Source organism: Ammospiza caudacuta, chromosome 18 (assembly GCF_027887145.1).
Source record: "Ammospiza caudacuta isolate bAmmCau1 chromosome 18, bAmmCau1.pri, whole genome shotgun sequence".
NCBI lineage: Eukaryota > Metazoa > Chordata > Aves > Passeriformes > Passerellidae > Ammospiza > Ammospiza caudacuta.
The window spans coordinates 10,504,121-10,522,903 of NC_080610.1; the positions used below are offsets into that span (position 1 = coordinate 10,504,121).

Consider the following 18,783-nt stretch of genomic DNA (forward strand, 5'->3'; position numbering starts at 1 on the left):
GCCTTTGCTTTGCCTGCATGCAGCATGGCCTCAAACAGGGCTGCACTGTGATCAAAGGTAATGGTAAAACACAGCTGCCACACACACTCCTTGCCTCAACCAAGGCCCAGTTTCCACAGGCACTCTCAACAGCAGAGACATTTTTTTAAACACTTTCATTTCCATTACATCATACAAGCAATGAGTAAGAAGGATGAGCAATATCAAAATCACTATTAATTACAAATCAATATGAAAATTACAAAATCAATATGAAAATGGACACATTAAATTCTGGATAGCTCCCTGTGGATAAACAACTAGAACAGAACTTCTCAAAAGATAGGCCAAAGTTTTACTTTAAAAAATCCAAACAAACAAAAATACCACCTCTAAATCAAAACAGACCTCAACAAACAAAACCAACAGTAAGAATAAAGCCATACAAATTTTTTTACCAGATTCATGTGTCATACAACTTACTTCTACAACTTTTAACTAGTCTACATTCTGCTTCACCATATTCCAAACTTTCAACAATATCACCTCTATGATGCCCTACCTTGGGGGCAAGTTAAATCCAACTTAATGAGGAACAAACTGTAGGTTTGCACTTCTGGATTTCTTCCTCCTTTTCTATATGGAGAAAAAATCCAACTCCTTTCCCTGTTCAAGACCAGCCCTCCCCCATTTTCCTTTCTTTTCCTTCCCCTACTCCTTTTCTTTTTCCTTTTCCTTCTCTTTTTTCTCCTCTCCCTCCCTCCTTTCCTCTCCTCTCTCTCTCCCATTCCTTTCCCTTTCACATTTTCTTTTAAGTCAGCTGCCAAATCCTAAAAATAACCAGAAGAAGACACACATACACATGCAGCAGGTTTGATATTTACCCAGGCAAAATAGTTTACAGGCCACACTGAATGCTCACATAGCAATTTGTGTACCAAACTGCATGGAAACTGAGCATTTCAGAGACCCAGACAATCACAGCACAACTTATTCTCTCTGCTAAGGTAACCAGGGTGGATTAACTGATAGATCTGAAAGAAGCTCAGGGCTGATGCTCCTGCTGCTATCTGCACTCAACAATATTCCAAGAATTCTGAGAGTCCTTCTAAATCAGGACATAGCTTGAGCAGAGTGAGAACTGAGCAGAAGGGTTGCTAGCAATAGATGGAGAGGAGAAACTACAGCAGAGAGCATGAAATAGGGAAGAAATATTTCAGGAAGAGAAGAGTAAGTATAAAAAATCCAGAACAATGAAATGCAGTGCAGTATTGACTAGAAGCTTGGCCAGACTTTTTTCACCTGTTGAAATTGCTACACATAAACTGGCACATTTGGAACTCTCTGCCCTAATTCTCTGGACACACCCTATGTCACATCACCATCATTATTCATCAAAGCAGATGCTACAGAGCTCCTGAAGCAAAGCCAGAGTCTGCTGCTCAGCAGGCCAAGCTTTAGGAAGCAAACATCAGCAAATACTGAGCTGATCTTATTCTGGAGATGGGTGTGGCTTTGGGGACACGGGGAGTACAGAGGACATGGTGGGATTTGGGCACATAGCAGTGGGCCAGGTATAGAATTTTAACCTTTTTTTTTTTGTGCAGGGTACCTATGTTTTAACTTTCTTTGTCCATTTTTTACATCTATTTCATCATCTAATTTTCAAGAGCCTGACAGATGGGACTGACCAGACTTTCCTAAAATGGCTTGCCTCAAGATTCAACTTACTCCTGGAGTTTGCTTATGGATCAATATGCATCTTTCAGGACTGAATCTTCTCTAATTCCCATCCTTACAAGACCTCATCCTCAGATTATCTTTCTAAGAACAAAGAAGCAACACCTAGAATTTCTGTGAAACAATTTTCCACGTTAGAAAAAAAGCTGTATTATGCTGAAATTCAATAGACAGGGAAGCCACTTCTTAAAGAGATGTTTTCCCCCATATACTACAAATTAAACCTACAGCAAGAAGGTGGCTTCCCATTTCCTTGGAAAGGTGGCTTTAGACAAGAAGATGGCTTCCCATTTCCTTGGAAAGGTGAAATTTTTAGAAGTTCTGTTTATAAATTTACAGAGTCAAGTTTTACACAACAGAAATGTCAACCTGCAGTTTTATTTTCTGCTTGATCCACTGCTAACCTGAACTCACCAACACAATCCTACCAAATTCAGGCAGCTGGATTTTAGCATGAATCCCTGTAATGCAGTTGTTTTCAACTACTCAGTTACTGGTAGAATTTGTGGCCTATGCTCTTTCACACACTTTCAAACCCTCTAGACTTCAAATGCCAACATATAATAACATCAATACTCAAAAATTCTAAGGCATAAACAAAAGAAGGTCACCTTTCTGTTTTCTTTTTTTAACATATCAGTAATGGCATATTAGTGACTTCACCCCATAAAACAAAGAGGAAAGTTTTGCACTTAAATTAAGATTCCAGAGGCCCCATTCCATAGCAAGATTTCAGGATGATGACAATTTTGATTTTTTTGACCAGTACAATAAGATTCACTATTTATTAGAGTTATCTATCCTGCAATGAAAATGAATAAATCTTTCTAGGTTTGAAAGCTTCTCTTTCCCCAAAAAGAGGAAATGAATGTATGTATTCTCAGAAAATTGTGCCTAAGGAAAACAATTTAATTTTGACTGCTTTGACCAAGTAAGAATTACAGTTGCAGTTCACCCTTTCTACTCCAATACTGATTCTGCTAAAAAGACATTTTTTTGCTTTCATCTTTCTTAGGTTGCTACAGAACTCAAAAAGGGAATGCTCAGCTCCCCATCACCATCTCTATCAGCTGAGTAAGGACAGCATCTTTCCCTGAAGTACCTAGAGTGAAAACAGGAATATTTTGTGGAGTACGGGGATTTTCCATGGGTTTATTTCTTGCTGATCTTTCTCAGAAATGAACTAATCCTTCCAAGAAACATTTACATGCAGCCCCAAACTATTCCCTTACCTTTCCTAAGACAGTGAGGCATGGCTTAGGCTCCAACTCTGGCTGTTCCAATTTCACCACTCCTACCCAGCCATATTCATACAGGTCTTCCTCATCATTGCTATTACACAGTCCAAGTGGATGCATCTGAAACAGAATCAAAAAGAAACTTTTAGCCAATCATTAGAATTCAAAACCATACAGACATAAAAAAATAAAAATAATAATAAATAACAGATTAAAGTATATTTGTTTTAAGTTAAGATACACCAGAAAAACTGAAAGGTAAGGTTGCATATATGAAGAATTCAGAATGCTTCTGAAGCATGCCATGAGTGCAAAATCTTTGCAAATTTATGTAAGCTGTCATCTTGCTTATAAAAAATCATCTAAAAATCACATTTAATTGTTAGCCTAAGTCCTTTGCTCAGATATAAAATTCTTAACTACAAAGCCTCCCCTAGGTATTGCAAACCACCTTTCCTTGCAAACTGACAGAAATGATACAAACTGCTTGGCAGAGTCCCTTATAAAAGCTTTACACATCATTAAGATCCAGACCCCATGTTTCAGAGCCATTATCACCTTTTTTTTTTTTTAATAATTGCACAGTATTAAAAGGCTGTCATCCTTTGAAACAAGCCTGTCATGTAAGCCAAAGTAAGATACAAGGAACTTCCTAACCATTGTGAAGCATTCTCTATTGTTTTCTGAACGCAAATGATGTGGGGGGTAAGGCTATCATGAAGTGAGAAACTTCAGTCTCCTTTCAGACATTTGTGTTTCTTACTCTAGGCAACAATATGTCTTTGTTTTAACTTCAAATATTTAATCTGTTCCTCCTCCTTCCAACACTTGGTGTAGTTACTCTAATTACAGCAGTTACTCTAATTTTATTACGGCAAGGAGTTTCCTACACATCGTTTTTCTTTCCCAAATTTGCTGTCTTTCCTTAGGATAATATCTTTGTGTATAAACTAGAGTGTCACATATCTCACTTCTTATACTGTATACTGTCTTCTCCTTGTTCTCTTTTTCCTTGGATGTTTTACAGACCCTTGCCTGTTTCCCAGGCTTTAACATATATCCACAGCTCTGTGCAAAAAAAGTCTGTACTTCATCCAGTTTAGTGTCTTTCCTTAAATCTCAACTTTATCAAACTAGCTGAAGAAAACCAGGAACTGATACCAACACTATGACAACTCTGCTTTCTGGTAGCTGATTATAATAGGAGGAGATTATAGTGCTCAATAATTTACATATATATACCCCTCACTAATCCATGCAAAGCAGCACCATGTAATGGCCCCTAATCCTACCATCACTTCTGCATCACCAGCTTGTCGTTTTGTCCTTTTCTCCTTTTCTCCCATGTCTTGTACCCTGACTTCCATTTTGCAAGTGATACAATACATGGAGTGCTATTTATATTATCTTGTGGGGCCCTAACTTTCTGAATAACTTGGGTGATTACTGTAAAATATGGGAAACATGACAGTGAACTGACACAATACAGGGATTTTCCTACCACAAGTTATTTTTCAAAATTCATCACCAAAACACTCAAAGAAAAAAAACAAGCCACACTGTACTAGGTAGGCTCTTAATTTAACTTCTCTCCTTTTCTTTTTTTCCTAAATGAGTTATTATGACACACTGCTGAGCTGTCTACCACCTCAAATGGATGAACAATTTAACTTAGTGCAAAAAGCTTGAGGGAAGTACTATCACTGGCAGATGAACCACTCCCTAAGCTCAGTATGTGATGGATAAACTCTTCAGCACAGACACAAAAACAGAGGATGGAGTCAGGCAGAATGTTTTCTCCTAAACTGCCAGAGCAGATATACCAACATAATCAACCCCACAAAGAGTCCATGGGATCCTTCAAGCAAACACAAAGCTTTAATCAATATTAAGCATCTAAAGAAACAGAGAATCATTTCCTTGATGTAATTCCCTTGACATAGGGTATATCAACTGAGCTTTGAAACCATAACCCATATCTAAGAAGTTTCTAGTTCAAAATCATTGAAATATGCTGGGGCACTTTGCACGTGCCTGAAAGGGTAAAACTGAAACCTGCTTTTATCCAAGGTTACAAAATCTGTATATATTGCAGAAGGTCTAAAATAACTTTATAAAGAGCTGCAGCAATTTTATGTGGGTTAGTGTTACAGGGCAGACAAACATTAAACCAGCAGATCAAGAATACTTTGCTCTGTAACTCTATCACCTAAAAAGTCCTGATGATTAAAAGAGAACTTTCACCCTTTTGCCCTTTTTTTATGTCTGCCAGGATAAGGCATTATAGTATTACAAAATGCTGTATGAACAGCTCCGAATAACTTTCTACACACTGTCTCATGTATAGAAAAGCTTTGGTCTTTTTTTCCCCAACCACAGAATAAATAACAGCTCTACCCACTTTAGTCCAGAAAAAAAGGACTAAAGAAGGTAGAAGGCCAAAAGAACAGAAAATTCTTTCCATTGCCACTTTCCTCAGGAATACTGTTATTCTGTACCAGCTTCCAAGTGTGAATGACCCTCTGGATCAGACTCACCAAGCACACTCTGCAGTTTTGTCCCTGGAAATCAGTATAAACCTGAAAGAGCTTCCTCTCTTCCTTTTACAAACATGTATTAAAGACTCAGAAAAACCCCAGAATCAGCACCAAGGCCAATAAGACATGGGCTTCAATGACAGAAAACTTTCTGTCCAGAAGAGCACTCCAGCCCTCCAAGCCACAAGCAGTTGGTAGATTCTGCTTGGATACCACAAGCTTACATTGTAGTGATCTCTGCAGATCATGACAGATAAAATATACTGTAATTTTCCAAACCAGAGATATCAACTAGAAGTGCAACAAGAGCATGTGAATTTAAGAATTCAAGCTGAAATACTGGTGTTACTTCTGATTAGGTGCCCACATGGAATGAAACATCATTCATTGGGGCTGATGGTGACAGGACTCATCCAGTGCAAGTGTATGCCATGTTCTCATGGTTTCCTGTCACAACACAAGTGAATTAACTACTGAATCACAGAACACAAAAAAGTAAGGCTAAATGAAAACATTTATCAGGCCCAGGGAGGATCCAGGGTGTTTCTCCATCACAGACATCTTCTACTTTAAACACACGAAACAAAAGAGATAATGGATAACCTACAATGGCAACAATAAAACTAATTATTTTCTGCGAGGTAGAAAACTATCAGTAAAAAGCAAATTCAAAACACTACAGTGCACGAGCCTCTAAAAAGGAGCAGGACTATTCAGTCTTTTTGTGAAGACTTAAACTCTTTATTGCTGTACAGCCTGAAACAACAGACACTCCATATAGCTTTCCCACCTGGAATGCACTTGGCATGGATTCATCCCTGTCCACATGAATTCACATTCCTTCACTAGACAGGCTTTTGAAATAAAATTTATGGGGTTTTGCAGTGCTCAAAAGAAAACATAAAAAACAACTCAACCTGAATAGGAACTCCATCATCAGGGAGAGCTTTCTCCTAAACCAGGTGTAGCCTCTGGTAGCTGAAATGAAGAGATTCCTTTCCTGGCTTAGCCCAGGTGGATGGGAGCAGAGCCTGGTAACTCAGTTCAGACTTCAGACACTTTTGGTTACCCAGCCCCTCCGTGTCCTGCCACCACTTCCAGCTCTTGGTCTTGTTTCCTTCCTCCAATTCCCTTTCCCAGGGAAGCTTCTTCTAAAGGAAGGATCCAAAGTCTGAAGTGTATCAAGGCTCAAGTGAAATTAAGGCAACCAAACAATGCGTTTTACAGGAAGCACAAAAACCATTAGTACACCTCTGCTGGGAGCTCTGTAGTAAGCAGCTCCCCTGTCAAACCAGACATATTAAACACAGAAATTGGACTGAGTGTACATGCTTTATCCAAAATGCAGTAAGGCACCAAACAGATTTTGAGCAAATAACAACTTCATTCACCATAAAGTACTAGAGGTTGCAGAATGTCTGATTCAGAGCCAATCCAGTATTTTGGTGCTAGACTCACCAGAAGTTGGATGAAATAGGTAAGAAAGGGCACAATCACAAATACAGAAATATTCCTTGGAGATGCAAAGAATTGGGAAACCATTAGGAGCTCAAACTGGCAAGAGATGTCAAGACTAACAAGTATATTAACAGCAAGAAGAATTGCAAACAATAAATGCCTGCTATTGAAGGGGGTTGGCACAAAGCAGTAACAAAGCAAGCAACCCACAGCTGTAAGGAGGATGGAGTTAGGAATCACCCATGCAAACCTGGCATAAGGTGTCCAAGGAATCAGAGGATGCCTCCAGATATCTCATTAGAGCTGGCTGCTGTAATTGCAACATCAAGCTCTATTATTTTTCACAGGTCATGGAGACTGGGGGGAAAACCCCTGATGCCAGGTAAAGAATGCCACACTTATCTGCAAAATCCAAGAAGATCTGGGAAACCTATCTCCACTTACTCTTCTGTATTGGCACAGCAAGCTGTTACCAAAACCTGATTTAAGGTTCTTGACTGCAATATTCCAACCCAGCATTACTAAGACTCCACCAGAAAGAAAAGGATAAATCCTTAACTCCACTGTGTCACTGCTGTTTGAAAAAGGCTTCAGTAGAATGTGCCATTCCACATAAGCAATCCAAAACTGTACAAATAGGGGGAGGAATTTTTTAAGAACTAAAGAACGGGGTTTCTTTTAAGAAAAGTTAGGCATTGCTATTGTTTCTGCAGCCCCATGATAAAACATGAGGGTTTTTTATGCTGGCTGCAGCTGGAACACAGCAGCCTTTTTGGAAAAGGTGAAAGCCAGAAGCATTTCCCCATGCCTCTGCAGCTTTGCCACGCAGAGAAGAATGTTTATTCCCCGGCACAAGTAGAAAACTCCATTAAAATATGGTTTCTTTTCCCTTTCAGGCATATTTTTTTCTGTTTTCAATAAGTACATCCTGCAAAAAACCCAAACTGCCACAAAATGTAACATGATAGGACCTGGGCATTTCAGCAGGGCGCTTTTCTTGGCTATCAGTTGTGACCATGCTGTCCAAGGCAGTGGTCAGCACTGAACCCACAAGTGGCTTCCACTCAGCTTTCTCTACAGCAAGAGCATCAGGCATTCCTGAAATCCTCTCACAGTCCACTTACTCCAGGAAGCATGCCAAAAGGGATGATGAGAAATCCAGTCTGCTGTAATTGAATGTAAAACCAGAGATTCTCAGTTGAGCACATCCACCATGCAGGAGAGGCCAGGCAAATTCTACAGCGCAGACTGGCCAGTGCTGCACAAAGCCCACCAGATCCTGTGAAAAGGAGCGGTAAGTTTTGAAGAGCAGCCAAAGGAGGTTTTGTTAACTAGGGAACCAGATCTTAGCACTGATCTAGTTCATCAGCAAACTCAATTCACCTGTGCCATGGTCCAGCTTCAAATCCCTCAGGAGAGGAGGAGAACTGCCTGAAAGACATTGCCAGGCATCTCCTGCTAGGACTGTCCCAGCTCAGAGACACCACAGATACCCACAATATGTGCACAGTAACACATGTTTACAAACCTGAACTCAGCACATTTGCTCCAGATTTGCTGCACAAGCAGGGATTGTACTGCCCAAGCTTTGCAGCTGAGCAATCTATTGCAACAAGGTAGCTGGACACTAATTATTCCAAACACTGCAAAGGAAGCTCCTGGTCTATTCAAACAGAAAACTGGTGTATCTTCCTTTAAAGCGTCTCAAAAAACAAAACTCTCGTGAAAAGATGCACATACTACACACAATCTGAATTTCTTCTCTCAGAAATTTAAGTGCTTTGATTACACTGAGTTCTCCTACCATAGTATTGACAGACCAAAGGAGAACAAAGCCATATTTACACTTGTGGTTTCCCCCTGACTCACTTTAAATTGGTGGAAAGATGCTGGCAAAAAGTGAAGGCATAATGTCACTAAGGATGGGAGAAACTAGAGAAAAAATTTGGAATAAAATGATACCTTCATAAATTACTTTCAGCAGAAGAAGGCCAGTAGCTACATGGTAAAACAAAAGAATTTCTGGCTCTATAACAAACAAGACAGACCCCAAAACACACTAATTACCAAAACTTTAGACATAATCATAACTGGCTGGGAAAAGCAGGAAAATCTCACATCTCAATAAAAACTGCATTTGTCCCATAGCACTCAAGCCAAGACTTATAACTGAAAATATTAGGTCACTGCCATATAATCTCCTTGGCTTTAGTTAAAGGCCTGATAGGGAGTTACCAACACTTTGCAGCTAAGTTTTCTAGCAGAAAATGGAGTAGGAAGTATGAAAACAACCTGACAAAGACTGTACAACATAATGGGATTTGTTCAACCTTAGGGAGTGTTTGGGTCCCAGAAAGAATGAATACAACTATTCAACAACAGAACCCAAACAAACAACAACAAAACCAAACAAAACACTAAACCCCAAACAAACAAGCTACCAAACCCAGCTGATGGAAGCTGTTCATACAAGGAACCCTAAAAGAAATTTCCCTTTGCATTCCCTTGCCAAAGGCACACAAGATGCACACTTAGGAAGTTTGGCTGGGATGAAAATTCCAAGACTTTTAGGAGGGAATCAGAAGACAACACACACACGTGCACATACCAGAAAAGGTAGGATTTCATTTTACAAAATCACACAGCTCTGAAAAGTCTCAAAACCATTTATATGTCAATTGTATTTTAGCAAGTAAGTTTAACAGATTGGCAAATCTGATGCTGACCCAAAATTTCACAGTTCTGTGAGACTCCAGACCAGCAGTGACTGTTCTTTGCAGGTGCACACTGATTACAGACATCCAAACTCACTGCAGTTCATTTTCCTGACACCTGAACTGGTCTAGATCCTGGCTTTCCAGGCAGTCCTGGATGTAGTAAGAGGTGACCTCTGACAATAGAAGATATTATTTTGTGTATTTTGCAATAAGCTACCAACAAGCAGAGCTGGTTTGCTTGCATTCAGAGAGCTTGTGGGGAGCTTTGCTAGACAGAGAAGGGTAGAGAAGGAGAGAAAGAGGAGTTAAAAATAACACAAATTATTTCTGTGGCATCATTTGGGTTAGAAAGTGAAGATCCAATTACACAGCAGTATAAGGATATACTAATTACATCTGCAGCTCACAGATCCCCCCCACACCCTATTCTTCTAATTTTGGGTGGAATGCTGCACTGAGGCATTCCAGCTTCATACACAGGTACATCCAGATTATTTTCTGCATGTTGGCTGTAAAATACCCTCAAACATAAATTACTCCTGCCTTTATTCATCAATATTCCACATCCCTCAAACATAAATTACTCCTGCCTTTATTCATCAATATTCCACAATGTCAACTACCACTCTGCTGCCCTTGCCACACTTCGATGAAGATTAATTTCATCATTGAGAAAATTTGAAAAAGGAGATGGTGAAATTTGTGAAAGTGTGTAAACACAGTTACTTACAATGCTCTGTCCTAAATAACCTCACCTGTTCACCTTTCACCATAGTGAAAATTGGATGCTTGATCCCCTATAATACCAAACTTCTTCCCCTACAGCTACTGCCCCTATGAGACCTTCATGAAGGATATTCTCAGTATTTAGCAAAATCTCATTGTTTGGATTTCCAGAAGTAGTGTCCATGGAAAATGTGACCCAGGCACAGAGCTCTGGAGCATCCCTTGCCATCTCACACCACAGCCTTCATTAACAAGGTGTTTATACTGTCCTGTCCCCAAGAGGAAACATTCACTGGGGTGAGAGGGAGGGAAGAGGGACAGAGAACATGCACACAGAGAAAGGCTGCACTATAACTAGGAACAATATTGTACTTAAAAAGAGGGATGGGGGAAGGGAACTAATGTGAGTAGATTGTTACAGAAGAACATAAAAGTCCTTACCACAACACTAAACAAACTTCCTTTGTCCTATATACACATACCAAGCAGGAACTCTGTATTTCTGCCAGAAACTATTTTCCATATGCATGACAATATTTTATCTATATAGAGAGGTAAAAGCCACAGAGAGGAAAAAAAAAAAAAAGGTGAGAATACAGAAAGAAATGAGGCTTAAAATGCACAACACTCCATTCCATCCCCCTTCCCCTCACGCCAACCTCTCATCTATAATCCAACACAAGAGAGACAACAGGCAAACAGCAAGAGGTCATCTTCAAAGGGCTGGTTGCCAAGGGAGGCCAGTGGAAAGAGCGAAGGCATGTCCTCATCAAAGTCCAGCAGCTGTGGGAGAGCCACAGAGGTGCAGCTTCCCCTGGGGCTGCAGGGAAATTCAGAGATGGAGGATAAAGCTGGAGCTGGCAGGGTAAAGTGGGCAGCTTTGCACTTTGCTGCAGGGGAAGCACAAAAGAGAAGGGTTAGGATATTTTAATCCTTCTCTCCACCCATTTTTGCACTCCAGATACTTGAACTGCTGTTTAAACTCATCAAGATACGTAGTGTAAAATATGCTGCACTAGGCACAAGGCAGCAGCAAGGATCAGTTTTCTACTCAGTTCAAAATTTAAATTTTGTCTCAGTGACTATGCTTAGAAGAGGGATGGAAAAGGTACAGCAGATAATGCACAGACAACTGTAGTTTCATTACTGCTCACAGAAAACATAAATACATCTTCACAGTTGGAGTCTGGGAGGCAGTCACACAATAAACACTGCCTGCAAACTCTACCCAACAATATATGTGCTATTTTTCTAGGAGACACTGTGGAATAACAAATAACAGACTCCTAGCTACCTGCAATATTTGCATAAAAATTAGAAGGCAATATAAGAGCAATCCCAGACTCTGCTTTTCAGAATTCTCATAACTTTTTGAGGCATTTTTATTAAATATGCACATTATGACCAAATGTAAAATTAAGCCCCTAGCCCTCAAATACAGGAAAAGCAGCTGCAAATGCAAGAAGTGAAATCTAACAGATGAAGTAAAATCTGAATGCAAAGAGGACAAAATTGCTGTATTATGAACAAAAAAATTAAAAATTCAAGAAATAATTAAAATTTTAACTTTGCAGTTCTATTTTAGAAAACTCATTTTTCCCTGATAGAACCAGCACTTCATTCTAATTTTCTCTTACGTGTCTTAATTAGCTGACAGAGCTTAAAAACAGTTGTTGAATTATCAAGTAATGGTAGGATATAAATAATTTCATTATATTTACCTCCCACATCATGGCCAGTATCTTCCCCAAAACAGACAAAGAAGGGGAGCAGCTGGCATCTGCTAAGGATGAACAGACACAATTCTTGAGCGTGTGTTTTGGAGCATGAAGTTTCAGTTGCTGTCAGCACAGTGGCAGCCTGAGTGCTAATTCAAATGGCACCAAAGCTACATGGTTTGTACAAATCCTCTGGGTTGCAGTACAAAAAAAGCTGACAGCAAGAAAGGTTTTAATATTTAGAAAATTCTTGATCGCTACTCTTGACTGCAATCAGTCTGGAAGTACCATCAGGGAAGGAAAAGACAGATACAGTCAGCTTTAGTCAGGATGAAAAATAAGTTTTCTCAAGGCTGAAATGTAATAGTTCACAGCCTAAAGATCAACTCTGTTTCTCAGTTTAGTATGGGAACTTATTTTTGAATATTTACATCCACACTCTTTTGAGATTCTATGAACCTCATGATCTCTGGCCAATAGAAAAGTTCCTTCAGCCTCTGCTGCACAAGATGCTCTTTAAAGTTTTTGAACATGATGAAAACTGAACAGCCTAACCTAGAACACTGATTTTGTGTCTTTCAGAGTGATGTGAGAGACAAACAACTCCCCATCTCAGAGATGTGCTCCCAGCTCAGTGCTGGAATAAGGATTTCCCAGCTCCCAGAGCTCACAGCACACCCTGAGGCACAGCCCCAGCAGAGGTGGGATTCCAGCTGTGCCTGCTCTCACTGCCCAGACCAGACTTTCCAGCACCCACTCTTCTCCACACTCTCCCTCCCACACTGCATTATTTCTAAGGAATTGTATTTATTCCTCTGTCTTGATATCAAAGTACCTGTAGTGCATGCTCTGTTCAGTCTTTCCTCATTCCTCTGCCATAAAACCAGTTCTGACCCAGTCTCCTGCAAATCCCTCCACACATCTCTCTCAAGACATCAGAGCAAGAAAAATATTGGAATCAGCTATGGGTATTATGGGTCTTCTTTACTTCTTTGCTATGCTGGTATTAGACTATTTAGGACACCTCCCCTTACCTCTTACATTTGCACAGATTTCTGTGCAGCTTTAACCTTCAAGATTTCTAAATTTATAAATAGCTGACTTGAGGATAACCATCATATTTTTGTGTTGAATTTTGTCATAAATTACAAAGCACTCTCAAGGTCTCTACATTTAACTGCAGCTTACACTGCAACAACCAAAAGATCTTCCAAGAAAATCCTTGTGACAGTTTACAATCTGAAGGTAGTGTTAGTCTTAAACTGTTTCTCAAAGTTTGCCTTTTTAGTCAGGTTCTTTACCTTTTATAAGCCATTCTGGACCAATACACAAACCAGTAAAGTTTACAGAAATTCTGTTTCCAAATCCAGCTGTCACATGCCTTCTCATATCCCTGTTTCCCCACTTTGTGCTCCAAGCTTTCCTCTCCAAAACTTATCATTTGACCTTCCCTTCATCTGATAACCTAGATTACTTCAGTGGATTTGTACTCAGCTTATGGCTTCTGCCCATGTGAAAACATTTTAATGTGCTAGGTAACTTTTAGAGGGAAAGGACCCAAAAGGGAAAGCAGAGGTCTCCAAATTGGTACTGTTGGCTTCCAAAGTGTCTCCTCTTTCTCCAGCATCAAGTTCTCGAGAAATCACTTCCACAGCACCCTTCATGCTCCGCAAAATCTGGCAAAATCCAAACATCACACCTTGCTAATGCCCTTCTTTGTCAGCTCAAATCAGCACAATCTCTCTGACCTACATCCTGTGGAAATAAGGTGAAGCCAAAGTCTCTTCTGTGGCTGCACAAGATGAGGCTCTAGAACAGGATGTAACAAGAGAACACAATCTCCTTTACTGGAAGGTGGGATGCCCCTGCCCAGAGAGGAACTTTAAAAGAAGTACAGGCCTGTATGTAAATCAGGTGCCAAGAGTTATTCCTGAAAACATAATATTGGGGTTTCTCCATAAAAGAAAAATACCTGCTGCACTGGGTTCTCCATTTCAGGCAAAGCAATGAGTAATGCACTGTTCCAGCACTTTCCATTACAAGAATTCCGTGCACATTGCAATCTTTCGTGTTAGCAGACAGAAAGCACTCAAATCCACTGGGGGAAAAACGCCCTTCTTAAAAACTACCACCTGATGGCAGCCTGTGGCTTCGCTCCTATTGTTCCAAGTGGCAACTGGCAACCATTTTGAGTGAGATTAGCTCTACCCTGAGTCACCACTGAAGAATGCTCTGTACTAGAGAGAAGGACTTGAAAATAAAAAGCTATGCTTAATTCTAACGTAGCACGTCGCTGAACTAGTCCCTGCAAACATTTCACACGCTGTGAAATCCATCCTCCCTCTTTCAGGCCTAATTTGTTTTGTTTTGCACAGGAAATAACCAACACAAATGTAACACAGGCTCCACAACTCAGTCCAGTGCACAATTCATGCAGATCAAAAGCTGACTTGATGGCCAGTTTCACTCCCTGCTCACAGCCTCTGCTTTGACATCCTGAACCAGAATCAGAACTATTCTGCACTCAACTAATTATCACTTCTTTGCTCTTTTTCATTTATCAAAGGCACTTGGCAGGAACTTGGTGCCTGGAGGATTCAATTAATGTTATTTAAAGTCAAATGAACAATAATGTAAGTTTCTGGAATTCTGGAGACCCAATGCACTCCCTTTTCGTTACAAGAGGTTTATTACAAGAGTAAAATTAAATTCCACTTTGAATAAAAATCTACAAAAAGTGATCTGTTTTACAGAACAGTGAACCAAAACAGGTTTTCTCAGCTTTTTCTGAGAAATATTAATGTATATACTTATCATATTACAGCACCCTATGTATGGGTTGAAAAAAACAGGTACCAGAAGTCTCTAAGTTAGATTTTTACCATAATTAGAATAATTAAAATAATGAGCCCAATTCAACCTTAAATTTCAGATGCTTGTGCTGTATTTCAGGATACATCAGAAGTTCTTCCTCCTTTTCCCATCTTTTTCCAGATGCTTCCTCCTTCATACAGTCACTAATCAATTCTCCTCTCTTCCTGACCAGCCCTTCACCACTTCACCCCCACCCCATGCTGCCCCCATTTTTCTCATCCAGCTCCTCCAGCCCTCATAGAGCCCATGCCAATAAATCCAGTCAAGCCCATTGGCTTGGGTGTAGTGCTGTGTATCTCCTGCTGGCACACCCCAACACTGAGATATGCCTCACTGATTGGGAAATTAATGCTGTAAATGCACTCCAAAGACACAGCAGTGAGGGCTGAATGAGTTCTGGCTGCAGAACATTGCCCTCACATGCCAGGAAGTTTGGACAGGGCAGGGAATGAGGTAAGATACTATGAGAAAAGAATATACAGTGTTGTGGTTAAGGCAGCTGAATGCTTCCCAACAGATGGGATTGCTTCCTCTGCCACAGGATTCCTGTGCAATGCTGGGCAAGTCAAAAGCAGCCATGCAGGGTGTGACCAAAAATCCAACCAGCACTGTAACCTATCCCCAACAGTTGCTAACTGCAGAAATTCAGAGAATATGAAAAGCAGAGAAAATAAGGAATGATTATGCTTGAGATACAGCCTCTTCATTATGGCTATCCATGATTAAGACCTCCAGAACTGATATTTCACCCAAAATACTGTGTTTAAGTAAGGAATGCATCTATGTTCCATGTTTTTACCTAATTCCTTTGGAATGACACACATACTTATGGCTTTTACACCATCCTACAGCACGAAGCACAACCTACTGTTTTTAAAATGTACTTTTTTTGCTTTACAGTAAAGCTGTTTTGTGAATTTCACTGAGAATGCTCTGGTAATCATATTGCAAGGACCAACCAATAATTGTTCCTTAATCACTGTCTCGGCATCAGACTACTCCAAGTCTCTTGTCAACAGCCTCTTTTCCAAACTGGTAAAATTCAGGTCTCTTTCAATGAATGTCACACTGTTACAGGACTCAGATGATCCATAACTTGTGATTTACCTGCTCCATTTTCTACTCTCCCCTTCCACTTTTATGATGCACTGCACTTTTATTTGCAGCATTAAGCTCTTGGAGCCCAATGGTGCTCACCAAGTCTTCTGCTTTGCTCTCTCACCTTTCCTACTAATTGCAACATCCCATGAAATTTTTAGTCTAAGGATAAGGTTTTCAGAATACACTTTATTCTTAAGAAGGAAAAGAAATCTTAGCCAAAATTTTGAGATGCTTCTTATGATGCTTCTTATTTCTTCCTGGTGCATTCCTCCAGCTTGTATTACAGTTAACCAAGATCAGCACTGATAACCTGCTGTACATACAGCTGTGACTTGGGAGAATCCCTTGAACCAAGGTCCATAAAAGGCACATTCAACCAGATATAAACAATGGGAAAGCAGAAAATGTGACAGACACAAAAATAAAAACAAAGTCAATGAAATCTCTGCCTAATCATGAAAACAAACAGGAAAGGCTAGGCATTGTGAAAAGAACAACCACACAAGCTTTGTAAGTCCACTTTGCCCTCCACTGCTGGGGAGCCTCTAATTTTGTCTGTAGTATTTAAATAACACTGAATTGGTCTTCATTTGTAAAAGAGTCCATTCCATGAGGCATTTTGAGAATAATTTATCTATTTATAGAAAGCCAATATATATCACAATCACCAAAGGCCACATGAGAAGAACATCTGTGCTGGAAAAGCCATGGTTAGGATGCTTCATTGACTGTCACACAACATGCAGCCTCTTTCAGGTAGCTAACAGCACAGCAAAGTGTTTACATCAGTCTTGAAATACTCATTCCAGGTCAAGAAATCCCAATCCCTCCCAAAAATACAGCCATTCAAGTAAACTTCTCTTTGTATGACCAGGCCACAGACAGAAATACTGTATTTATACCTGTGATACTGTTGTTCTCTATAAAAAGTTAGCACATTTCCTCCTAGATTAATAACCTTTCCTGGTTTCTTACACAAAAGAAAATCTGAATGAACAAATCAGACATTGTAGCTGACAGTGGTAGAGCTCTGTTCCTATATATACTCCTATATACTCCCTCAGGCTGGAGTCTGAGTAAAACCTGTTCATGATCAAACTCATCTGCTCACTATCATCATCAGCTTCCTGTTCATTCATCAGTATATGAATGGTTACAATAGGGCCATCAAGACAAAAGATGGCTTCAGAGGGGATGTCTAACAGAGGAAGAAGTTACATCAGCCTGACACTCCTTTGTTCACAAAGCTCTGACCATTAATAGCAGCTAAAAGCAAGGCAGCTGCTCCACAGAATTAGGAAGAGACAGAAAGAACAATTACTTCCTGGCAACGTTTTTTTCCCCTGCAGCTCAAAAAAAAAAAAAAAAAAAATTCACACTGAACAGCAAGAGAATGAGAAAAATTCTGGAGATTTAGTTGTCTTCCCTTCAATCCTGTGAGAAATTTAAGTTGGTACCTGTCAGACATGCCAATAAAACTGCTGTTCTACACCTCATGCACAACATGCACTCCACTGCTCCTCAAAAATAAAGTACAATGTCACAGTGTGCATGAATCCCAAAACCAAAACAGATCTTCCCTGTGTGCTCTCAAATTTAGACAACACATGAAGTAATGGACTGAAAAAAATACGAAAGAAAAACCCATCAAGGGCTCTCCTGTAGAACTTGGTCCTTATGGGAAGGCCTGAGCCACAAGCTGGCAGAGCCTGGAAGCATGTACTGCAGAATTCTCACCATATGCTTGCTCTAATCTTACATTCCTTCACAAATATCTGCTACTGGTTTCTGCCAGAGTCACTGGAGCAGAGGAACCTTTTTGGTTAACTCAGCATGGCAGTTGTGTTAATTCACTTGGCTGCATGAATCCAAAGGCCACAGATAACTGCTGGCAGAAGGGGCTGCACAAACTCAGCAGAGCATACAGGAAATCAGCTAAAACCTCTTTTTTTTTCATTCAGTTCCTCACTAGAAGCAAAGAATGGGGATGCCATACTGATGGCAGAACCCATCAATTTACCCTGTTCTATGGGCAGAGAAACCTCTGCTTTATTAACTGTCCTCTACAGACTGGAACAGTCTGTCCTTCACACATCTGGGTGGGATTTCCAAAAAGAATGTATTTTAAAGCAGAAAGCCATGGTAACTGCTAGGATTCCCATCCCAGAATTTTTCTCTAGCCCCTGTGTATGGTAAGGGGAAAGTGCCTGCAGCACTAACACAAGTACATGTCAGAGCCCATCTCAAAGCTCTGTAAGATGTGCAAATTTCCTGGTGCCTGAAGGTTTGCTAAGTAAAAACCAAAATCAGAGTATTTTAAGTGTATTGAAGCACTTTCTGTTAGTGTCAAGTATCAAATCACACAGATCTGTAGAAGAAGCATTGCAGAAGAGACATGCAGGAGGGTGAAGAGAAAAAGTTTTGATGCTGACCAGCAAAATTTAGAAATTTCCACATGAGGCAACACAAGAATGCCAGTATCATCCCACATATTCCACAACAAAGAGGATGAATCCCTTTTTCAGCAGGGACCTTACTGCTTGCCTTGTTAAGGTAATAAACTGATTCAGCAGACTATAAATGTAGCTTTGACCCAAGAAGAAAGTATTAAAGTTAATATAGGCAGTCATCTTTCCCCCATGACAGATTTTCAAACTTCAGAGAACCACAATTTTGTGTACTAATCTGAACTGCA

General features: G+C 40.0%; 1 protein-coding gene across 1 annotated transcript in view; it reads right to left on the reverse strand.

Moving 5' to 3' along the window:
• ZNRF3 (zinc and ring finger 3) overlaps window positions 1–18,783 on the reverse strand; it is a 66,236-nt gene that overhangs the window by 27,576 nt on the left and 19,877 nt on the right. The window contains exon 2 of the mRNA XM_058816419.1: window positions 2,952–3,077. Coding sequence (XP_058672402.1) covers window positions 2,952–3,077 — 126 coding nt within the window. The remainder of the gene's footprint in view (window positions 1–2,951; window positions 3,078–18,783) is intronic.